The 23669-nt window shown below is 37.1% G+C and overlaps 1 protein-coding gene across 6 annotated transcripts in view; it reads right to left on the reverse strand.

The window, feature by feature from the left end:
* The window catches only part of LOC136845728 (TGF-beta receptor type-1-like), a 359665-nt gene that overhangs the window by 145451 nt on the left and 190545 nt on the right, over positions 1-23669 (reverse strand). For 2 of the 6 annotated variants that reach the window (XM_067115936.1, XM_067115935.1), the window contains exon 4: positions 18330-18535. The exons of the other annotated variants lie outside the window; for them this stretch is intronic. In XM_067115936.1, the coding sequence (XP_066972037.1) occupies positions 18330-18535 (206 nt within the window). The remainder of the gene's footprint in view (positions 1-18329; positions 18536-23669) is intronic. 6 annotated transcript variants of the gene reach the window in all.

Raw genomic sequence — 23669 nt, forward strand, 5'->3', positions numbered from 1 at the left:
GTACACATACAAACTGAAAGAAAATATTCAGAGAGAGAGAGAGAGAGAGAGAGAGAGAGAGAGAGAGAGAGAGAGAGAGAGAGAGAGAGAGAGAGAGAGAGAGAGAGAGAGTGGGGGTCAAGTAGTTTTGTAACATGATGCTCATGTAAGTAAAGACATCACAATACACAGACCAAAAAATCAATTATATGCAGCACAAAATCTTACCCTGAAGACCACAAAATAATAACAATGCACTAAACACAGTACATGTCAATCAAAATACAAACTGTATTAGATAATGTACAATAAATTTTGTGTAATCTTACCTTGAAGACAACCCTGAGAAGTGTACTGAGGTGCTAATGTGGTACTGGTGACTCGAAGCATTTTAGTCTGAATCAGAATCACTGAATTCCATTGGTGCGTAATAGAATAAATTGCGATGTTTAAAACTCATGGGTGTGGATGAGAAGACTAAGGCAACTGCGCTTCTTTCAACCACAAATCTTTGAATTTCAGAGCATGTGTTTGCACAATGAAACAAAGAAGCATGGCAAAAACACTTAGATTTTTATTACTGTGACTGATTACTCTGAAATACAGTACATATGATACATGCAATTACACTATTTAACTGAACATTTTGTCCATTTCTTTGGGTATAATATTCTGGAGGAACTTATCTGATATAGCTTCTTTAGCTGCCCTGTCAGCATTCTCATTTTCCTCAATATCTACATGTACTAGAACCAAATGGAAGTTTACTTCATTTCCTTACACATAGGTGAGCCAGCCAGTTCTGCACTTTTTGTGATAAGTGGTGGGTACCGTGAGTAGGTGAGTAGGCATTAATTGTTTTATGGCAGCCAGTACACTACATAAGTCAGTGTACTCTATATAATAAGCTTCTCTCCTATTCTTAACGAGCTAAATATATACTCTTAATTTTAAAAGCACTGTATATAGCTCAGCTTGAATGCTGGAAAATGATTAGCTATATTTTCCTTATCAGCTAATACACGGATCTCTATTCTGTCAACAACCTTTGAATATCTGTAAATTATAGAATTAGGATACTGAGGTGTGTTCCATTATAAGGATGTCTGGAACATTTTCTGGTGTACACATCTCTCCTTCATTTACTGAGTAGATGGAGATACCTTATCTGGAAATAGGGGGCAAGGTGTGATGTCCTGATCCTTAATACTTGTTTGTTCTGAACCTGAATTCCAAAGGTTTTGGATGGGGGCTTGTTTACTGAACACTCACATGGCTGGTTGGCAGGTTTCTAAATTGGCTTGGCCTTTCATGTGTTTATCTATATAAACAATGTGGACCCAATTCCTCTTGGCAGATGGAAGAAGTCAAAACACCTAATCAATATATTGATAAAGCTATACACTGGAGATATTCTGTTGCACATGTGAAATTTTGGAGGCTAAGTTGCACACACGTAATTTTCCTACATTGATTTTTGCTGCACATCTATTTGACAAACATTATGTAATTTACTCAGATATCAAGTTGTGTGGATGGTACATTATACATCCAACTATATTGGTAATCCTTATACCACTTATGATCATCTGTACTGTCATTCCTAATGTCAAACCCTACAGGGCAGATTCTATAAAATACTGATGGATAAGATTAAACAATTTTTTAAACAATAAAAATCTTCACTGGAGTACAATAAAAACTGAAACACCTTGGTGAAAAAACTTAAGTCATTAAACAGGAAACAACAAAAAATTTACTTCATGTTTATAAGAAAAACATCATCAAAAACCTAATCCAATAATCATCAGATATCTTACTCCATTTAGAGATATCTCAATCACACCACATGCTTAAGCTAAGTATGGTTGTCCCTTATCTGTTGCTCTGCACCCACCCTCATACAGCTGTACTCAAACACACTAAACCAAATGAGTGGAAGGATAGCAGAAAACACCTTATGGGTCTGTATGAAGAACATTTTTTTATTTAATAAAAGCACTGCTCTTTCAACACAACCCTACAATTTAGGATGATAGCTGGATGAATGTCTCCAGTGGAAAAGGTCGTATAGTGAAAGATTCACAGTAAGTACTTTAATGGAGAAGAGATTGGCTCAGGGGCGAAGTGCTGGTGTATCCTGGTTAGAACCAAAGTGGAAGTTAAAGCCAAAGACTTGTACTTTGCTGAGGAGAAAAGTGTCCATATGCTCAAGTACTCACCAAAACTTGTAAACTGAGGAGGAGGAGTAGGAGGAGGAGGAGGATTCTGGGTTTGACCTTGGGAAATATGATTTTCATTTGATTCCTTTTCTTTTTGATTTCTTTAAAAACCAATTAATCTGGTGAAAATTTTCTCTTCTGCCCTTTCCTTTACTTTCAAGGTAAGTATCATTGATGGGCCAATAACATAAAAACAGTCCATGAGAGCAGTGAATCAATGCAATCTTTTGTGTGATATTATCCAATGTAAACTTGTTTCCTGGCACTGCTGCTGTAGATTTATTACTGCCAGCGATGTCTGAATTTCTGTGTTTTGTTAGTGCCAGTGAATTTTTTTTTAGTTTTAACTTAAGAATAATTTGTATACACAGTGCTGCATTTCAATGGTAAAATGGACTAATATTGTACATGTATTTTATGCTACTAAACTTTTTAATTTTCTTTACATTTCTACCTTACTTGAGTCTTCTGGAAATTTACATGAATGGCTAAGAAAAGTTTTGAAAATACTCCAATTGGTAATTTCTGCAAATCCAAAATCCCTAAGTTACAAGTGTCAACTGTAAAGACCTGCCATGCTGTTAACAGACCAAAGCATAGGACCTTGAATTGGAAATATTCCCTGCCCCAGACAAAGTGAAGGTACTTTCTTGATATCTGATAAATGGGGATATAAATATATATATCTTAAGTCATCCAACACCACCAAAACGTCTCTTTTACAAGTGAACCTCCTAACCAATCATCTCCAACAAAAAGCAGAAAAAATCTAGAAATTTGTTCTGCAAACTCAGGTTTATGAACAGCCTCCACCATCACAAGGCTTTTAGGGCCAAAAAGAGTCAGCAGTAGAAGCCTGGCAATGATGGAACCACTTCCTCTATGTCTTACTACTTCAGCATGGATTGTATATCTTCATCCAAGGTTTAAAATATTTCTGAGTGATGACAATGTATTTTGAATACAAATACCATAGGGAAAAGCAGGATTTGTCTCCCATGTCCTGGCCTACTTCTCACTTCTTCAGAAGGGAAACAACCACCTTTGGCATTTAAGGAAAAAGGCTGGTCTCATCTTATTTCCCACCTCTTAGCTAGGGATATCATTCCAGCTCCTGCTCTGTTGGCTAAGTAGGCCACACAAGATGTCCCTGTTATGTCTGCAGAATGGAGTTCTGTCTGAAAGGCAACCCTCTATGCAAACACACATTCCTCAACACCAACGATAAGAGACAACTGCACACCTCTTGTCAAAGATTGCTCCCCTTTTGGCCTTACTGGCAAGTTTTTGCCCCACTCCTTAACTAATTCCTCCATGAAAACAATGGGCCTTCCAAAATGCCCCAAAAATCCTTCTTGCCTTTGAAGTGTCCTCTGTAGAGTGGTTCTCCTTTGTCAGGATATCACTTACTCTGCTGATGACCCATTTGTACCAAGTAAGATGAATGCTCTTAAAAATATCTCAACTACATCCCATTCTGGTGAGGTCAAAATGATGAAATATGGTGAGAAGGTAGCAAGGACACACTGGCAATAACTGTTCTGACTTATGGTTTCCTTGGTTGTGAATTATAATTCATCATTTTAAAAAAATTCTCCATCTCTAATCTGGCAAAAACAAAAACAGTGTGCATCAAGGGGTCATAACTCTTAGTAATGCCCCTACCTTTCATTCTTCAGAATGACACTGATGATCGCTGAGAATTATTTTGCCTTAGTTAAGTCATAGTTACCTAGACACCTCAAAGGTTGAGAGGTGCATTGAGGATTGAAGATCCTGTAAACACATTCCAAAACTGTATTGCATTTCTGGAAATGAGGACCTTGCCTTTTGTGGCCCTATGGTCTGCTCATTCTTCAAGTCCTCCACCATCATTACTTGGCCATGTGTTGGATCAAGTTTTCTTATTCAAGGCTGAGTGCTATCTAAAAGTTCCAACTGGCCTGAGAGTTCTGACATCTCTCTCCTAGAAAAATCTTCCATATATGGAAGATGGGATCATCTCTCAGGGGATGAGGAGGGTGGATGCCCACTGATGGGGATCTTTTCTTTCTCTCTGTGGGGTTGGTGGCTTGAAGACTGCTTGGTAAAGTACTTGTAACATTCTTTTGTGTGAAGATGGTGTTCTTTGGTCTTTACAGGGACAGAGAATCTCTTGACAATCAAGCCAAGTACATAGCTATGGATCATTGATGTGGTTCACAGGCTTAATCTACCCAGAGAGCTTGTGAATTCTTTCACTAATGTTGAAAGTCTGGCCATAACTGTAAGTCATTTGAATGATTTTTATACCTTGACTTCGTACAGCTCCTCTTTCTCCTCCTGGGGAAGTATGACTCCAAGTCCCAGTTAAGTCTATAGGATCTCTCACTGCTGAAGTTATATAGTCTTGGACATCAGTAATTCGAATCTCTACAGTAATAAGAACTGTAGCTGTACTGCCAACTTGAGTATTCCCAGAGTGGGTGAAGCATGATCCACTTTTTATCATCAAAATGTCCTTCATCAGTTGATGTACTCCTGCAAAGACCATTTTAGAAAAGAGTGGTACACAGGGCTCAGGCTAACCAGTAAAATGTCTGTTGCTGAAAATAGTGTTAGTTTTACCTTGAGAGGAGGGTGAGGACATGTAAATGGTAGGCGGCATGATTCCCTCGTGGCTAGTTTGGTGGTGTTGGGGGCAACCAGCAATGTCAAGGACACAGGTATGGTATCAGATTTAACAGAGGGCAGATTATAGCTGACAGTCAAAATTATCTATAGCTGGAGTCAATCCATACAAGAAACATCCATTGCCTAAGTAAAAATTGTTGACTGCTGTGCTGGCTCTGGGTAGCCATGGCAGTAGCTTTACCACAGAATGAGTAGTAAGTGGACCTAGCAAGTAAGCTGCACAAATGTAGAGATAAGTTTAGTCACAATGAAGACTATCAAGTTCAGTAGTTTAACTCTCACAAGGCTGGTCCTATGGATTTGTCTTTATTAAAAAAATTTAGATTTTATCTAATTCCAGATTTTAAAAAATTTTGTAGTTGGGTTAACTGACAAAGATGGAGATTCTAACTATACAGTAAACTCCCGTATTCGCGGATTTCTTTGTGGAATGTATCTACCCATTATTCACGAAAAATTCGCCCATTCGCTGTATTTTTCACTGAGAAATGTTCACTGATTACTGTATTTTCATATTTTCATGACTAAATGCATGTTTTGTAATAAAACTATTAAAATACTTAGGTATAAACATTTTTAATGGGTTTTTCCTTGTGTTTAAACTATCAAAATAGGCAGTTCTAAGTGTTTTTAGAGGGGTTTTAAGTATTCGTGGATTTTAGCTTTTCGCAGGGGGGTGCAGTACACATCCCCTGCAAATACGGGGGGTTTACTGTATTTTTCACTGATTTCTTCTATAGCTCAGCACTTGTCTATTATATTTTGGGCATTTACACAGAAAGTGTTTAACTGTCAGTTACTTTAAATTCTTTACATATAGGGATTGGATCATATGGGCTATTCGTCAAATGTCCTTGTGTGGAAGGAACATCCCATCCCAGAGTTTTATAAATTCCCATATCTTAAGCAAGGCACTGCCAAGGGAAGATAAAGTAGCTGCAAAGCTGTGCCTTCTAATTTCCTCTGTGTCGCAAACCACGGCTTCAGTAATAAGCACCATCATGCCTTTAATCAAATCCCAGTTAAATATAAAGCATTTTTTGATAAATGCAAAGAGAAAGAGAGACTGACGATCTATCAAAGGCTGAGGATTTTGTTGATATATTTGTGAAAACTTTCAGTACATGACACTTGTACTATCTCCTTTGCGTGAATAGGAACCATTATTTTACATTCTAGTTAGTTATGATTTGCTTAACTAGACCTCTGAACTCTTTGAGGGTTCTTCTTGGGCTGGAAAAAAAAGGGGGGGAAGAATACATAACAAATTAAACAAGTAATTAAATAAATAATATAAAATGGGAAAAAAATTAAAATAAAATAAAAAATCAAGAGGAAAAGAGAAAAAAGGGAGGAAAAAGGGGGGAATATTTTATTTATTAATTTAATTTTGTTTAAGAAGAGAATGATATTAATTGAAAAGTTATTACCTTCAGTTAGGATATCCTTTATTGTAAATAAGTATTTCTTTCATGTTGCCATCTGGGACAGTCAATCAAGATATGTTTGATTGTTACTGGGATGTTACATCTTTCACAAGTTATTGAATTTGTGTGCGGGGTTGACATCAGATGACCATGTGTGAGTCTGAAATCTCCTATCCTGAGTCTTGTTAAAATTACTTCATTAATTCTTTGTTTTTGGGTAGAAGAATGCCATTTTTTAACTTAGTTCTTCATCTGTCTTAGTTTGTTTTGAAGGGGTATATTTGTCCAAAATCATTTTACAATCCCTTTAAATTAAAGGTTTAACTGATACTAGCCAGTCTGATATGGGAGCTTTCGCAGTAGTTAGGGGGATTGTACAAGCCAATTTAGCAGCTTTATCTGCTTTCTCATTACCCTCAATGCCTATATGGGCTGGGATCCAACAAATATGAACTTGAAGGCCATTTGCAATTAATTGATGAATTTCCCGTTGGATATTTTGGACAAGGTTACTATTTGATTTAAATGATCCTATTGCTTCAATTGCACTTCTTGAGTCGCTCAATATGACCGGTGAAGTAATTCCTTTTTTTGATATAATTTGGAGAGCCAATTGTATGGCTGTTAATTCAGCTGTAAATACTGATAATATTAGAGGAAGGCCCATTTGGATAGTTTCATCACTTGAATAGGCTGATGAGCCCACTCTAGCTTCATTTTTGGATCCATCTGTATAGATTATGAAGGGATTACCCTTCCGTCTTATGTGTAATTTTCACAAATTTTGCATTTATTCTGTGGTGAGCACTGCTGCCTACAGCAAAATAAATACAGGAAATGAGGATATTTATTTAACAAAAACATAAAAGGAACTGCAGGCCCTATCTCGTAACCTGATTTATACAATGAGGCAAAAATTGAATCAGTCACTCACAAATAGTGTCCTCAGGTCTGACTGCCATAAAAAAATCCTTGCTGCTTTATCCAAAAGACATAGTTCTAAGCATGCAGGGGAATGATCGTACTAGAATCAAAACAGCAAAATAAAAATCTGCCATTCTAGAGTGAAGATAATTTCTATGGCACTTTTCAATTAACAAGGTAAAAACTTGGCACAAACAGTCCAAACCTCCGTTACTGGTAACATAAAGATAAATTGGCCATAATTACTTAACTAATTACTGAACCCAGAGCAAAACCAGAAAGAAACACAATATGGGCAAAAAGTTGTCCAACATAGATTATAGTTATTGACCCAAATCCTGCAAAGGGAGATGGATGAACCTTAAGTTCCCTTACAAACAGAAAACACTTTACAAGAAAACAATGCTGTATCAAAAAATTATTAAAACAAAGAAACAGGCAAAGAAAGGATGAAATCACTAGGGAAAAATCCTTTGACATACAGGCAAACAATACTGTGCCATGAAATAAGAAAGCAAGAAATCAAGAGAAAAATTTTTTGACAAAAATGTTTGACATAAATATGGTAATTTCACAGATGATCACGGGAGTGATGAGTACAGCTGTATAAGCTATGGACTTGCACAATGGAATGGGGGTTGATGCAGATCAATGGATAAAGGGATGGTAATATGCAATGGGAGCATTATTTTCACACTGAAGCAGTTGGTGTGACTGGGACAGATCTGCATGGAATAAGGTTTCTTATGATTAATAGGTAATAATAAATAAACCCTGACTTTAAATACTGTATTTTATTATATATAGGATGCACTCACTCTTAGGCAGGGAATATTCAGGAAAAAAAATAAAGTTTTTAATCTATACAAAAAAAATCCCTTATCCAAATTTCTCAAAACCATAAAGCTCTAAAAACTTAAAACTTTTTCACGGAAGGTACAGTCCTAACGTTTGTCTGGTGCACCAACAACTAAACTAAGTCACCCAGAGTCACTTGGGAATGGCATAGCAAGAGGTATTGGGCAAGAGTCAAATAGTACACATGTGTTTGGTGACAGTTTTTATAAAACTGTTGTTTTACGTACTGTATCCAATTATATTACTATTTTATTGTATACTTGTATTATAAAATATGAAAATTTTAATCATGTGCCATTTTTATTCTTGTAATAATGTTTATATTCTCATAATCACCACCTGACTAAAATGTACCTACATCAGCGCTGCCATGTGCTGTCCAGTGACAGCTGCTTAAGCACTGCCTTTAGTTGCTAAATGTAATATAATCTACAGATATATTTTTTGTAAACTAACAAAGTTGGGTTAAAAATATGTATTTTTCCTGGCATACAAATCTACACTTTCATAAATGGAGTTATTCGTACTTGTTGCACTTCAGGTGTTACTGAATCATCTCAAAATACAAAATCCAATCGAGTAGGCCCACGGTCACCCTTGACCTGAGGCAGCCTTACTCTTCCATTTTGTGAACCAGCCAATCCACAGCTTCACTCTGCTCCTTAGTTTTGGAGAGATCAGACCTATGTAGGGTGGTACAAGGAGGATAAAAATATAAATATGAAAGCAAGGGTTTGTGTCCAAGTAAAAATACAAATTATTTTGAAATTCGCTTTTTTTCTGAAGCAATACAAACCTACTCTTTCATAGATGGAGTCTCTCTCAGAGGCAAGAGGCCAATCTCTCATAGGGGAGTAATGGTGTGTGTGTTTCTGCAAAAGCTAAAGTTGCACCTACCTCGCTTCTACTAGAACTCAGGTCACTTTCGGAAAGTAACACTAAAATGTCATGGTTCACATCTGGCTTTCCCAATGCCCTTCTACCCACTCTTGGGTTGAGCCGAGAAGCACTCAATGTTCCTATTTCACCTAGTGGGCTGCGACCACTGGGTCCAAGGTGGAGGTACTAAGGACTTGTGTGCCAAGTCCCTGAGGTGAAAGAAAGTGAAGGGTGACTGTCTTTTCCAGATCTTCACCTTCAGGACCTGTAGGACCGAATGGTTCTTCTTGAAAGCTACTGATGGTTTGATGCCCCTTATGTCATGAGTCCATGTCCTGCCCAGAAGGTGGGTCTCTCCTCCTGCAGCCTCATATGCTCTGATGATCACTTCTCTCAGCCAGAAGGGCATCATGTTCCTGGAGATCTCCCTCTTCTCTCATCTCATGCTGATAAATAGCCTCCTGCACATAGATCTGTGGGTGGCTATTCACTTGAGGTAGGCTCTCAAGGTTCCCACTGTGCACGGGAGTATCTCATCCTTATCATCCCCTACAAAGTCCTTCTGCGATAGGATTCTTAGGTCTCAGAGTGAAGGGTACTGGATCTTTCGAACAAAATCTGGGATGAATCCAGAGAATGGATTGACCACTCATGGGAGTGGGTGACTTCATACTAGAATATGTGTAGTTCTCTGACTGTCTAGGCTGAGGTGAGGGCCAGGAGGAATACCATCTTGAGGATTACATCCCTGTCTGAAGTCTTCAAGGGTTCACGGGGTGGATGTCCCAAACTGGTGAGGAATTTGGTTACATACCACTCTGGGGCCCTTATCTCTCATGGGGGACACCCTCAAAGCTTTTGATTAGTGACAGTTCCCAGGACTTGGAGAGCTCTATACCTGCAGCTGGAACACCTATATGAGGGCGGCTCTATAACCCTTGACTGCAACGACCGAGAGGGCTTCCTCCCATCATAGGTAGACAAGGAAGTCTGCTACTGCTCTTACATGATGGCTAACAGTCCCCAGGATCTAGACAGGTTAATAACCCTTGGTCAGAATACCTGTGCAAGGACTACTCTGTACTCCTTAATGACAGTCAATGAAAAGGTCTTATCTTACCTAAGAAGGGCCAGGGAGTCTGGTACCTCTTTCACTGATGTCTTGAGGGGATCATGAACCCTCCAACACCAACTACAGTACTCTGTCCACTTCCCCTGGTAGACTCCTACAGAGGAGGGTCTGAGGGTGTCCATGCTGGCTACTGCAGTCCTTCTTTCTAAGGAGCTCCTGGATAGCCTCTGACCGTGAAGCTGGAGGTCAGCCATGTGTCGATGGCACCTTCCGCTGTGCTCCAGCACCAGAAGGTTAGGAGGATGAGGCAGCTCCATTGGGATGTCTATCAGAAGGACAGCCAGTTGGCAAACTGGTAGAGTCTGTTTAGTACCCTTCACAGTTGTCTGAATGAGGGATACAAGCACATTTACATACAGTCCCATAGATGCTGGAAGATGTCCTGCATCACCACCCTCTGGTCTGGTATCGGGTAATGTACCTTGCCATCAGTTGCTGGTTCTGAGAGGCTGACCCCTTGAGCATCCAACTGCCAGGTCTCCCAGGGCTGGGGAGATCGTCCCTCACTGACGCGGCCTACCATTGTGTTGTCACCCATCATGATAGCTGAGTGGCATACTAGGAGGAAGTACTGGAGAGCCCACTAAGGTCCTTTCATCTCTATGAGAATGATGTGCTTCTCTTCGGGACCCCACATCCCTGAAAAAGCATTTCCTGTTGAGATGTATGCACCCCCTCCCATTTCAGGAAGCATCTGAAAACACCAGCAACTCTGGGGATGGTTTATACCAGGTCCCTCTACCATGTCTGATATTTCATTTCTCTCTTGATCACCTCTATGGGCTGTAATGGGTCTCCTTTGGTTGCTGCCACATCTCTTTCATCTGCCACTGGGAAGACCAGAGGTGTGCTTTGCCCCTCTGAACCAGCTTCTTGAGGGAAGCCATATGGCTCAAGAGGATGTGCGACTTCTTTGCCAGCTGGGATGTCTCAGCGAGGAAGTCGAGGGAAACGTTCAGCGAGTTGGTTTCCTTCCCCAGCGACGGGAAGGCCCTTAATGCATCCAAGCAGACCATCCTCGCTAAGTATTTGCTTTCTTCTTGGAAGTCAGCTCAGACTTGTGCAGGTTAACTACTATGCCCAGTGTCTGGCACAGGATCAGTACTTGCTGTTGTTTATACCAACATTCTGCATGAAATAAGAAGTAATTGTTAATTACAAAAAATTGTAATGAATCATTAGACAGGCCATAAGTTTGGTAAGCCTGGTTGACTATGACAATTCAGATTTACCCTACCAAATGTTTGAGTCTAACCCTATTAGTAAGTCAACAGCTAATTTTCATGCAATAAGCATTATCAACGAAATCTACTGAACCTGAGTTTGCTGAGGCATATTTAGTTATGGTGATAGGTCAGCTGGTACAGTTGACTCAAAATATTCCTTTACCCCCTATCCTTATGTTTTATGAATGGTATAACACCACAATGGGTGTTAACATTTTCTGGGAATGAAATCCTGTTTGTCTTGTAACGGCAGACGTGAATGGTCGCGCTATTGGTATGCCAATGCTCATATTTTCCAAACACTACTGTAGACAATGTGTTAATGATATACAAATAATAGTTTACATTACAAGTGAAATGAGTTGTTGTTAAATAAGTAAAAAAAATAGTATAGTAATAGAGTAATAAAAATAGCAATGGTAAAAATCATATTCAGTCCTGATTAATCATACATCATCAACCTTTGTTACATTCAGGTGTGGCATGCATTTGCTGAAATCCAACTTTAGTTCACAGTAGACATTTGGGATCAATTTCAAAACAATTATTTGAATGGAAATACGCTTTCAAATTTACATAATCCATCAATTCAGAAAGCGATAAGATTATAAACTGCAAATTTCAACACCTATAAATATAACAATTCATAAAGGCAATTATGATAGCCATTGACAGGTTATGATGCAGAAGGCTTGGGGAAAAATTAATAGACAACCTGATGTTTAAAGGAACAAATATATCCAGTGTATCACTCATACTTTTTTTTTATTCGAGCCATGTCTCAGCACAGTAGCCTAAATGGAAATTTCTCTGGGCTGTAATTGAACTTGAGTCATCCGAGTAACAATGCACTTTTAACCACCCTGAGAGAGAGAGAGAGAGAGAGAGAGAGAGAGAGAGAGAGAGAGAGAGAGAGAGAGAGAGAGAGAGAGAGAGAGAGAGAGAGAGAGAGAGAGAGCTATGGTTGGGTTTATTTTCAGTACCTTAATGACAACAGGGACTCGATTGGATTAACGCTGTATAACCATATGATTATATAATAAGTCCGATATCATTGTGTCTTTGTCAACACTTATTACAAAGCGGTGAGGGTGTGGGTAAGTTATTGAAATCAAACCAGCTGTTTCATAGATTTCATTCAATACTTAAAATTTCTCTCCACATGTGACCTCACTAAACATCAAGAGGAAATCACCACTCGTATTTTCATTTTTATGAAAGTAAGTTACACGATAATCATTCACAAAATAGTAAGGCATGAGTTCATGACAGTGGTAGTTCGAGAATTTATCGACTGTCAAAGACCCACTTGACAATGGAATTGCCCTAGGGAATGTAATTAAGTGCTTCATAAGACATTTCACTTTTAATATTGAATATTTATATAGATAAAATAATTAGCTATTTGACCTTGCAACTACATGCACCATAGATGGGTAGATACACAGAGATAAAGAGATGGATTGAATTGCTTTCAGTAGTCGTCAGGTTTAGATTTTTTTTTTTTTTACATTTAACTTAAATTACTAAATTTCCCCTCAGTTGAGCTGGTCCTTGGTCAGAATCATTGGTAAAAAATAAAATACCCAAGCCTTTTATAAATAAATAATAATGAATTTTCTTATTAAAATCAGCTGTGTTCATCAATGAATTTATAGCAATATCTGAAAACTATGTATTACACATTTGTAATATTCAATGTTTAATCACAATCATAACAATATTTTGTCCATCCACCATTTATATTGCAATCTGTTCTGCATTGACGAGACATTTATACAGACATTTTCGATCATGAACATGCTGGAAAAAGATGCTGGGTTCAGGTTGACGATGCTTTGCTTGACCAGGGACCAGGAAGGAGAACAATGTTATCCAATCACAGTGTGGATGGAACAGATATCCTCAATGAAATGATATAAGTGATTAACCATATTATCAGAACAAGGTGGAAGGAGGAAAATTTATATTTTCAATATAAATGATGACAAAATAATATGGTTTAGTCCAGCAAAAGGAGTCACAATAATAATTAATAAAAGGGTTTGAGTAGTAAAGGAGGAGAGACTTAGGAGTTGTGTGTTTATAAGAATATTCGGTATACTTTCCATGAAGAGGCAAAAGAGACCTTATAACAATTTCACTGGCTTTATTTGGCCGCTTTAGATTCATTAGGGAAAGATCAATGTTGATGCAAGATCCTTTTGCAGTTATAAAACCAATAAATCCAAGATGAAAGTCGTATTAATTTGAAACTACTTTATGACCAATTCCAGCGATGAGTTGACACCATATCAACTGTCAAAAAAGGGCATTCATATATGAAATACTGAGAAAAAAAAATTGCACATATCTGCATGAAAATTATCTGCCCAAGATAGGGAAAAGCATAAGCACGAACAGAAGGAACCATCACCTCCTCCAAAATTTACAGGTGATATGGCAGCTTCTGGCCACTTGAGATACTGCTCAGTGTTGAAATGCGCCATGCAGGTGTATCCACCCCCAAATGTTACAGGTGATATGGCAGCTTCTGGCCACTTGATAAATATTCTGGCTGTCTTCTTCTGGGGACATTTTTCTGGCCCACTCTGGTGTTATTACGCCTCCAGCAATGCAGATGGCATGCCTATTCGTGTTAGATTATAATCCACTGCAACTCCACTCACAAAACCTCTACGTTCTCTTCATCACTGAAAATTACTCTGCCCCAGAAGTCTAACCCCCACAGTCTTCCAAATAACAATGAGCAATTTCCAACCATGCTGCGGATGTATGCAATTACAGTCGATCCTCCTCTGCATGGAGCCTATTTCTTAGAGTTCCACATCATTGGTTGATATTTGACCCCAAATATCTACCATGAACTAAAGTTGGATTTCAGCAAATGTTTGCCACACCTGAATGTAACAAAGGATGATGATATATGATTAATCAGGACTGAATACCACTGCCATTTTTATTACTCTATTACTATACTATTTTTCAACTTATTTAGCAACAACTCATTTTGCTTGTGATGTGAACTATTATTCGTATATCATCATTAACATATTGTCTACAATCGTGTTTAGAAAATATGAGCATTGGCATACCAATAGCTTGACCATTCATGTCCATCGTTACAAGACAAATAGGATTTCATTCGCAGAAAATATAAACATCCATTGCGGTGTTACCATACCATTTTCATATTACATAAGGGTAGGGGGTAAATGAATACTTTGAGGCAACTATACCAGTGAACATCACTGATGCCTTGTTTATGCTGATTCCTTCTACAGTATCAGTGCAGCGGTGCCTTAACAAATGAGTTTAATTCATTCCGTGACCAAGCTCGTAACTCAATTTGCTCATATATCAAATTGAATTTCCCCATTAAAATGGATACACCAACTTTTTTGTTACGAGTTCTTAAATAAGAAAAATGTACTTTATAAATAACAGACAATGTATAAAAAACAATAATACATAATAAGAGTGAACGAAAGAAATAAACTAGTTTATTGAGCGTACTTTACCTTGAAGATCACACGAAGACACTGGCGGAGGTGGAGCAGCAAGACAAACGGGCTAATGAGTGTCTCAGTGGGTATGGAGGGTGGTGGTGGGAGGCAGAAGATTGGTGGAAGAGGATTTTCACGTCATGCTCTATCAGTAACTTAACTTACTCACTACATACTTAATGCTATATTGCTAAATTTAACTTATACACTATGCTATACTTTATCGCTAAACTTTATTGCTATTTTTTAAATTTTTAAAATTTTGTTTATCTTTTTCTTCTTCTTCACTGACTTTTGCCTCTTTCACTACACTTCCCTTGCTCTCACTTGTAGGGCGTTTCATTAAAAACCTGTCCAAGGAGGTTTGTTTCTTCTTGTCTCAAAGTTTTTTGAAAATAAGCTATGCAAGTTTTGTTAAACAGCTCTGCTGCATGACCTGTCGCAACTTTTTCAGGGCGTTTCTTTTCAATGGCCACTACGACTTTCCCCCACATTCCCAACACTTCCCTATTCTCACTTGTAGCAACTTCTTCCAACACTGGCTCCTCCTCTTCCTCCAAAACCTGCAACCCCCATACACTGCTGCTGCTGTAGCTCCTTTAATTCCTCCATTGTCAGTTCCTTGTTGTGCTCCTTGACAAGGTCGTCAACATCATCTTCATCCACTTCCAGGCCCATGGACTTTCTGAGGAACACAATATTCTCCACCACTAGCTCTTCAGGTTCGAATTCTTCTAAGTCCCATTTGGACAAAACCTCAGGCCACAGCTTATTCCATGCAGAGTTTAAGGTCCTCCTTTTAACACCCTGCTAGGCCATGTTGATAATTTTGAGACAGCTCATGATATTCTAGTGATCCTTCCAGAACTCTCCAAGGGTGAGGTTTGTAGCCTCTGTAACCTCAAAGCAGTGCTTGAACAGTTGGTCAGTCAAGAGCTTTTTGAAATTTGAAATCACCAGCTGGCCCATGGGCTGCAGGATAGGGACAGTGTTGGGTGGAAGGAAGAGGACCTCGATAAACTTGAATTCTTCGCAGATGTCGTCTGTGAGGGTTGGTGGGTGCATGGGAGCATTGTCAAGGACGAGAAGGGCTTTCCAGGCTAAGTTATTTGTGATGAAGTAATTCTTGATGGTAGGACCAACGACCACGTTTACATGCTAGACGAAGATATCCCTGGTGGCCCACACCTTTCAGTCTGCCCTCTCATAACCTGCAGATTTTCTCTGGTTACCTTATGAGACTTAAAGGCTCTGGGGTTTTCCGAGTGATACAGGAGTAGCAGCATAACCTTGCAGTTGCCACTCATTCGCGCAAAGCACGGTTTAGCCTATCCTTCATAGCTTTGTGGCCTGGCAAGCTCTTCTCCTCTGCCATTATATAGGTCCTCCTCAGCACATTTTTCCAGATGAGCAGTGTCTTGTCACAGTTGAAGACTTGCTGGGCGACATATCCTTCGTCTTCTACCAGTTCAGCAAAACTTTGGACAAGCTCCTCAGCTGCCCTCACATCAGAGCTTGCTGGCTCACCATGCCTGACTACAGAGTGAATGCCAGCACTCTTTTTAAAACTATTAAACCAGCCCTGAATGGCTTTGAATAACTCTTCCAATACCTTGTCTGTTAATGTTCCCAGCATCTTCCACACCAAATCAGTGCAGATGTCTCATGCCTTCTAACAGATGATGCTCAATGTCATGGTATCTCCTGTGAGTTGCTTCTCATTCAACCACAGCAACAACAACTTCTCCATCTCTTCATGGGCAGCGGTCTGGAGCTTTGAAATAATCTTAATGCCCTTGGCTGGTGTTATAGCCTTTATCAACTCCTGCTTCAATATCATACAGATCGTAGAAATAGTCTGATCGTACTGATTCACCTCATACAGATTGTAGAAGTAGTCCTCGTACTGCCTCACAAAGTCCATAACATGCACACCTTGATCGTGTTTTTCTATGATTTCATGCTTCATATCCAAGGTACTGTAATTGGCCTTTTTTTCTTCTCAGCACTAGTCTTGACACTCACTTTCTTAGGAACCATGGTAAAAACTAAGAAATGTTCCAAAATAGAGGGACAAAGCGAGAAATGCTATGAGATGCTACGAAGATGCTTACACAGCAAGGTAGCCATGTGAACTGAATGAGATCGCACTGGCAAGGGCGGACAAATTGGGAGATGGTGTCTCCCTGGCTCGCAGCTCAAATCTTGGCTCACTTCTTAAAACGAAAAATCGCAAGTGCGCCGGCTCATATCTCTGAAAACTCGTATGTTGGTTCACTCGAAGGTCAAGGTTTGACTGTAATAGTAATAATAATAATAATACTGGTAGTAATAACAATAATAACAATGTTGTTTAAGTAAATGTATTATGGTAGTACTGACCATCTCATTAAATTAGCCTACAGTAGTGAGTGTTGGGGATAAATTAGCAAGCAGGGGAAGCTTCACCTTCACATGTAACACACAGGGATAATTTTTTGAGCCATCTTTCAAGAAAAAAAAAAAGTGTCTTAATTGCCATCAAATATAGTAATCAACGCAGGATAGCTCATTCTGTAACAGTTGCAAATTCTTTTGGGCAGTTTGGCAAATGACTAGTTTATCCTCAGAATGACCAGGCTATACTCATAACATTTATGAGTTTTACATCACTACAAACCAGGTCAAGAACCATATTATTTTCCTGTTCACTCATAATACACTGCCTGAGGTTAAACTTGAGTGACAAAAGGATTTTTTTTCTACAGTATAAATGCATTGGCCTCTCCTGAAGCACAAACTGTATGCAATTTATTCAGTTACTTGCTACAAGGCCAAAATAATTTAAAATGACAAGTTCTGGGAGAAGTAACTGGTATTCACAACCTACCTGAACCTTTCTATGATTAATGGTACATAAATAATGAGTCACAAGGGCTTCTAAAAATGCTAAAAATCACCCAAAAATATAGAGGGTGTTATTTAAAGCAGAATTGAATGAACTCAGGTAATTCAATGAACCATGAATTCCCTTAAGGATACTCACGAGTTTTTTATGTATTTCTGGATTCAATACAAGGAAAATTCATGTTAATTTTTTTTGTAAGGGCAGCTGTATCCAAACTTTTATTAGTAAAACACACAAAAGAACCCCTAAGGCAAGACACACACACTGAGTTTTCCACATAAAACTGATGCTTCAACATGCCTGCATGAATGCTATCCTTGTTGGAAAACACTTTTTAAGTAATTCTTCCTGGAATCGTTCTTAAAAAAATATGCAGTATGCATTAACTGCATTAGTTAAACAAGTGTATACACTGTACTGTATTACCAACATAAAATTAGCCCACATAACAAAATTCCAATATGACCAAAAAAATAGTTCCAACCACATGTACTATTTCTGAATCCCCTTTTTATGTACAAATTTCCCACAAATCTCCAGCTAACTAGAGTATAACAAAGGACCACGTCCACAGGTAAATACATAACACCCTGAACAAGGCTCAATTGAACCTCACCTGTGGTGGTTCCCTGTGACAACTTTACCCATTCTGTGGCCAATTTATTATTTACTATATCCTGGTTACAGAGTGGTGTGTTGCAGCACTTTGTCACAAAGTAATGAGTATCATTGTATATCTGAGGTGCTCCTTTCCCATCTGAACACCACACATTGTAGCCATTTATGAAACTTCCTTTCTTGGCACAGCCATTCTCAGAATTTCTGTGAGAAGATTCATTTGTCTTTTAGTCTCCTTGAATGATTTACCAACCACTATTTGCAAAATATGAAAATAAAGCAAGTTCTACTCATGTAATTAAAAGCTCGCATTCAGTACAATTTTATCTCTTATTTTAAAACTTAATACTTGTACAGCATAATCTAAAGAAAATGTTTCTTTAAAATAGCAGCTATGGCAGACATGATACTGTAAATCATAACTCAGAATTTCAAATAACTTAGTTCAATTCAACCTTCATATTACGATATCTGTGGCTACCTATTATCAAGCCATAATTATCAAATAATATATCTATCTTTCCTGTCACAAAATTTTATTAAAAAACAAAGGAAACAAGAAACCAGCATTTTCTTGTAATAAAATACTAAATGCTGTGGCAATGTCAGACCTCCAATGAATTCAAGACTGTAGAAAGTATATGCTCTTGAACTCATTCTACACAAAATGTTCGAGGGAAATTTTAAGAGAGAAACTTTACCACATCAGTAATTCTTGTTAGTGTCTTTAACCTCTCCTTGGTTAATCCAGTACCTGAGCTATTCCAAGAAAGCTGTTTAGTATACAGTATATCCCTTTAATTTTAATTTGTTTTCATAAAACGGAGTATTCTTTTTAATTACAATGGACCCCTGCCTATTTGCTGTTCTGGATTCATGGCTTCACCTATTCGCAGATTTCCATGTTTAATATATATAATATATATGTACACATTAATCGTAGAAAATTCGCCTATTCACGGTATTTTCCATAAATATTCACAAATTACTCTATTTTCATATCATTTTCATGACTAAATGCACTTTTTGTGATAAAAATATTAAAATATTCAGGTATAAGCATTTTTAGAGGGTTTTTTTTTGATGTTTTGAACTATCAAAATACTATAGGCAGTTACATGCATTTTTATAGGGGTTTTAAGTATTCGCAGATTTGAGCTATTCACGGGGGTAGTGGTACGCATCCCCCCGCGAATACCAGGGGTCAACTGTATTTGCCTGCTGTACCATGTACTGTTTGTATTTTAATTCCTGCAACAGAAATTATAAACACATTATATATATATATATATATATATATATATATATATATATATATATATATATATATATATATATATATATATATATACACATATATATATATATATATATATATATATATATATATATATATATATATATATATATATATATATATATATATATATATATATATATATATATATATATATATATATATATATATATATATAGTATATATATATATATATATATATATATATATATAGTATATATATATATATATATATATATATATATATATATATATATATATATATATATATATATATATATATATATATATATATATATTATATAAATTTTTTTTTTTTTTTTTTTAAACACATTTTATTGCCATTAACTACTTTTCAGTTGAACCAAATGTAACTTGTGTAATTTAAGTAACTCCAAGGCCATGTCCTAAATACAAAACAATCCTCCACAAGCCTCATTTTTTTTTTTTTAGTGAAAGTATGCTTTACTTACACTGCTCCATATTTTACACAAAAACATCACTGTATACTTACATCTACCAGTCACGACTGTCTTGTTTAGAATTTTCTTTAAAAAATTTTTCACCCTATCAAAACTAGTATTCACATGCAAACTAGTAATTTTGGGTATTGTGCCAGCATACACATGATGCAACGATATAACATTCATTACATGACTTAGGGTTTGTATCATTTGTCACGCTCTACACATGCATTTAGGATAAAAAATTATCTCCATGTTATCTAAGTGTATAAAATACATTTTCATGACTGTTTAAGCGTCTAAACCACATGGATAATGCTACTGTAATATGTTCTGTAAAAAACATGCTTGTGTGAAATGAGACCAGTTATAACACTAAAATACAAAAACTAAATAATTTCTCAATATCATCAAGCGTTATCAGCCACTAATTCATAAATGCTATAATTTTCTGAAAGTAATCGACTGGAGTCATCTATGGACACAACATGATGTTGTCAAAACATTCTTCACAGAACAAAATTAAAAACAGTATGTATTAAAGAACTGCTGTTAAAAAATAAAATAAAAAAAGAACATACAACATTTAAGATCCAAAAGCATTACATCCATAAAAAGGGCATTTTCAAGTCCAAAATTTCAACCCCAATGGAGTTACATATCAATTACAATACTGTACACCAGTGTCTCTGAAATGGTATGCTGATGTCTTATGCAGCTCAAAAGCATCTTTAACAATGCCACAAAACAAGTCATACATAAAACACACTGAAAGAGTACACATTGTATAAGTCAAATTCAGAAATTTACCAAAAAGATGTATAAGTCAAATTCAGAAATTTACCAAAGAGAGGTGAAACATCAAACAACTGAAAATTCTAATAAAATGCCACAATTATGTGTAAAGGTTCCTTAGCTAAATAAGTTCAACCAAATCAGTATAGGTTGATACGTTAAGAGTTCAGGTTTAAAAATTTCTCCTTAAAGCTATGCAACTTCAAACTACCCATTTTGTCAAAGTCGCTATGGCAGCACGAGATGTACACCAACAACAAAAATGTTTTTCAAATTTACAAAACTCATTCCAGCATGTAAAACAATTCAAGCAAATAAGATAGCAAGAACACCAATGCCAATACTGTATTGTGACATCTATTCCAAGCAAACATCTATAAAACCAAAAAAGCATAAAAGATAAGTATATTATGCTTAACTGATACAAAAAAATAAAGTACACAGCTCTTATTAAAGCAATCAAAGAGAAAACCTATTACTATGAACAAAGTGACAATGATAACCCTACAAATTAAGCCTTTAATATGTATACATGAATTAAAAGTATTTTTCAGAAACTTTCATCTGCAACATTTCCCATTTCTTTTCAAGTGGCAGCAGGTCAATACCAAAGATCTAAACTATTACAAGGCACAAGAAAAAGGATACTTTTCTCCATTAAGACATAAACCTGAATCTGACACTTAAAAGACTGTAACCAATGTCTTTTAAATTGCAAGAACCTAAAATGTTTCTGTGGAATAGCAGTGGCCCAAGTTAATACAAATTTTCACACTACGAATTTGGTTTCCCTGCTCAACCAAGTTTACAATAATAAAAAAGTCTTCCGCAACTTACTCAGAGCAATATGTGTATTAAAAACCATCCATTTATCCTTTAAGTAAAATAATAGGTAGTTCCAGCTGTGAAACTAAAAATCTACACTTCAAGCATGCAATGATTCATTTTCATATAAACGCCTGACAAATCATTTCAACTGTATTAACTTTTCTGACATTTAACAGTTATTACAAATGATATAACTATAGGACCCAAGTGTAATTACCAAGAATAAAACTTATTTTAGGAAAGTAAAAAAAAAAATGACAATTCTTGTTACTTTTAACCCAATGGTAACACAAAATTTAGCGCAAATATATTTTCAAAGAAAATTTTTTTCATGCAAACCATTCCTTATAATTAGCCATTTTGTGTGTCACAAAATCACCCAGATGCTCTACAAAGAAAAGAAAATGGTCATCAGCCAGTAAAACCACCTGTGTCGGCAGATTCCAGGGTCTGATATAGCCAACACTTTCATTCTTATGTTGTCTGATTCACTGAAGTGTGAAGAATTACCAAGGCTAGAAAATGGGACTGCATTATTGTGTTAGTAATGGGTTTGCCCTGTTTTTATTTCATAATGTTTCCAAACAACCTCATTCCTTATTTGACTGGCTTGCATCTCAATCCAGATGGGGAGGACTGAGCTACCGAAAACCACACAATGGTTGAGATCTGTAGGATCCATAATAAACCTCCTCGGGACTGATCTTAATCATCTCTCACTTTCAAGTCTTTCAAAGACATGTAAGTTGTCTGTCCTGAGACAGAAAACCTGATATGCAAAAGTAATTCCAGGGGTTTTGTAACTGCATATCTTGAAGTATGCCACCCTTTTGCTTCAGACCTATCTGGAAATTTCGAGGACTGGGAGACATACTACTGCACTCATGGGGGTGACAAACTTAGCAGAAGAAAGCACTTACCCATTAGGGGAAAGTAAATGTACCAAAGAATAACCACAAGCTGGTGGTTACCTTGAAGGGAGTCATAAATAACCAACTATAAACCCAGAAAATGGTGGCAAGTGGTTGCAGTGTGGGTGGTACATTGTGACAGCTGTCAGAACCAACTTCAGTTGGTGGGCAGTGTGACTAATTATTATGCTTTAATACTGGAGTTCATGGCCACCCACAGTTAACCACCATTCTGTGGTTATGATGTGGTTATGCTGTGGTACATGTGAGTTTACCTTACCCAATGTGGTGACTTAAGAGAAAATGGAATCTTGATAAATTTCATTGTACAAAATGCCACAATGGATATGAAAGTTTAAGGTGAAGATGATAAAAGTCAAGTAACCTCTTATGAAATTGGTACTAACTGTTCAACTGCTACTATAAGACACAGTTTTATGAATCTAGTTACCTGTGTGTTGTATTCCCAAGATAAATGCTTGCCAATTTTGCTTGGTACCTCCTCAAGCAATTCATAAAGCAGTGTTAACAACTGCAGGACTCTTTCCAACTGTCTTTACAGTACTTCATACTGTAATGCCTAGTTAAAGCAGTTTAGTTGGGATAAAGGCAAATAATAGTGGCTGTAATCTCTGCTTCTGGTTTATTTTCTTTTTCTTTTCTATATAAAAAATCTGAGCCAACGTGACCCACATCTCTCAGACAAACATAACTTGTGCTGCTTTTCCGTCAGTCATTTCGTAAAGACCTTAAAATAACTGCCTTAGCCAGAAAAGGATAGCATTACTGATTAGTTTTTCTTGATAACCCATTGGATATAAAACTACAATAAAAGTATGCTCCATAAATCCCTTGCTCCTCCAGATATACAGTACTCGTATGAGGGGGGGGGGTAAAGATGCAAGAGGCACAGCTGCTTGATATTTGTAACAAAATCTGCTTCAAGGACACCCACTGTTTGCAATCCTTGAAATGCACTATCCTGGGGTTTTTTGGCCTTCTCAACCTCTCCCATCTAAAATATTACATACTAGTGTAATTAC

This window comes from Macrobrachium rosenbergii, chromosome 14 (genome assembly GCF_040412425.1).
Source record: "Macrobrachium rosenbergii isolate ZJJX-2024 chromosome 14, ASM4041242v1, whole genome shotgun sequence".
NCBI classification, from domain to species: domain Eukaryota; kingdom Metazoa; phylum Arthropoda; class Malacostraca; order Decapoda; family Palaemonidae; genus Macrobrachium; species Macrobrachium rosenbergii.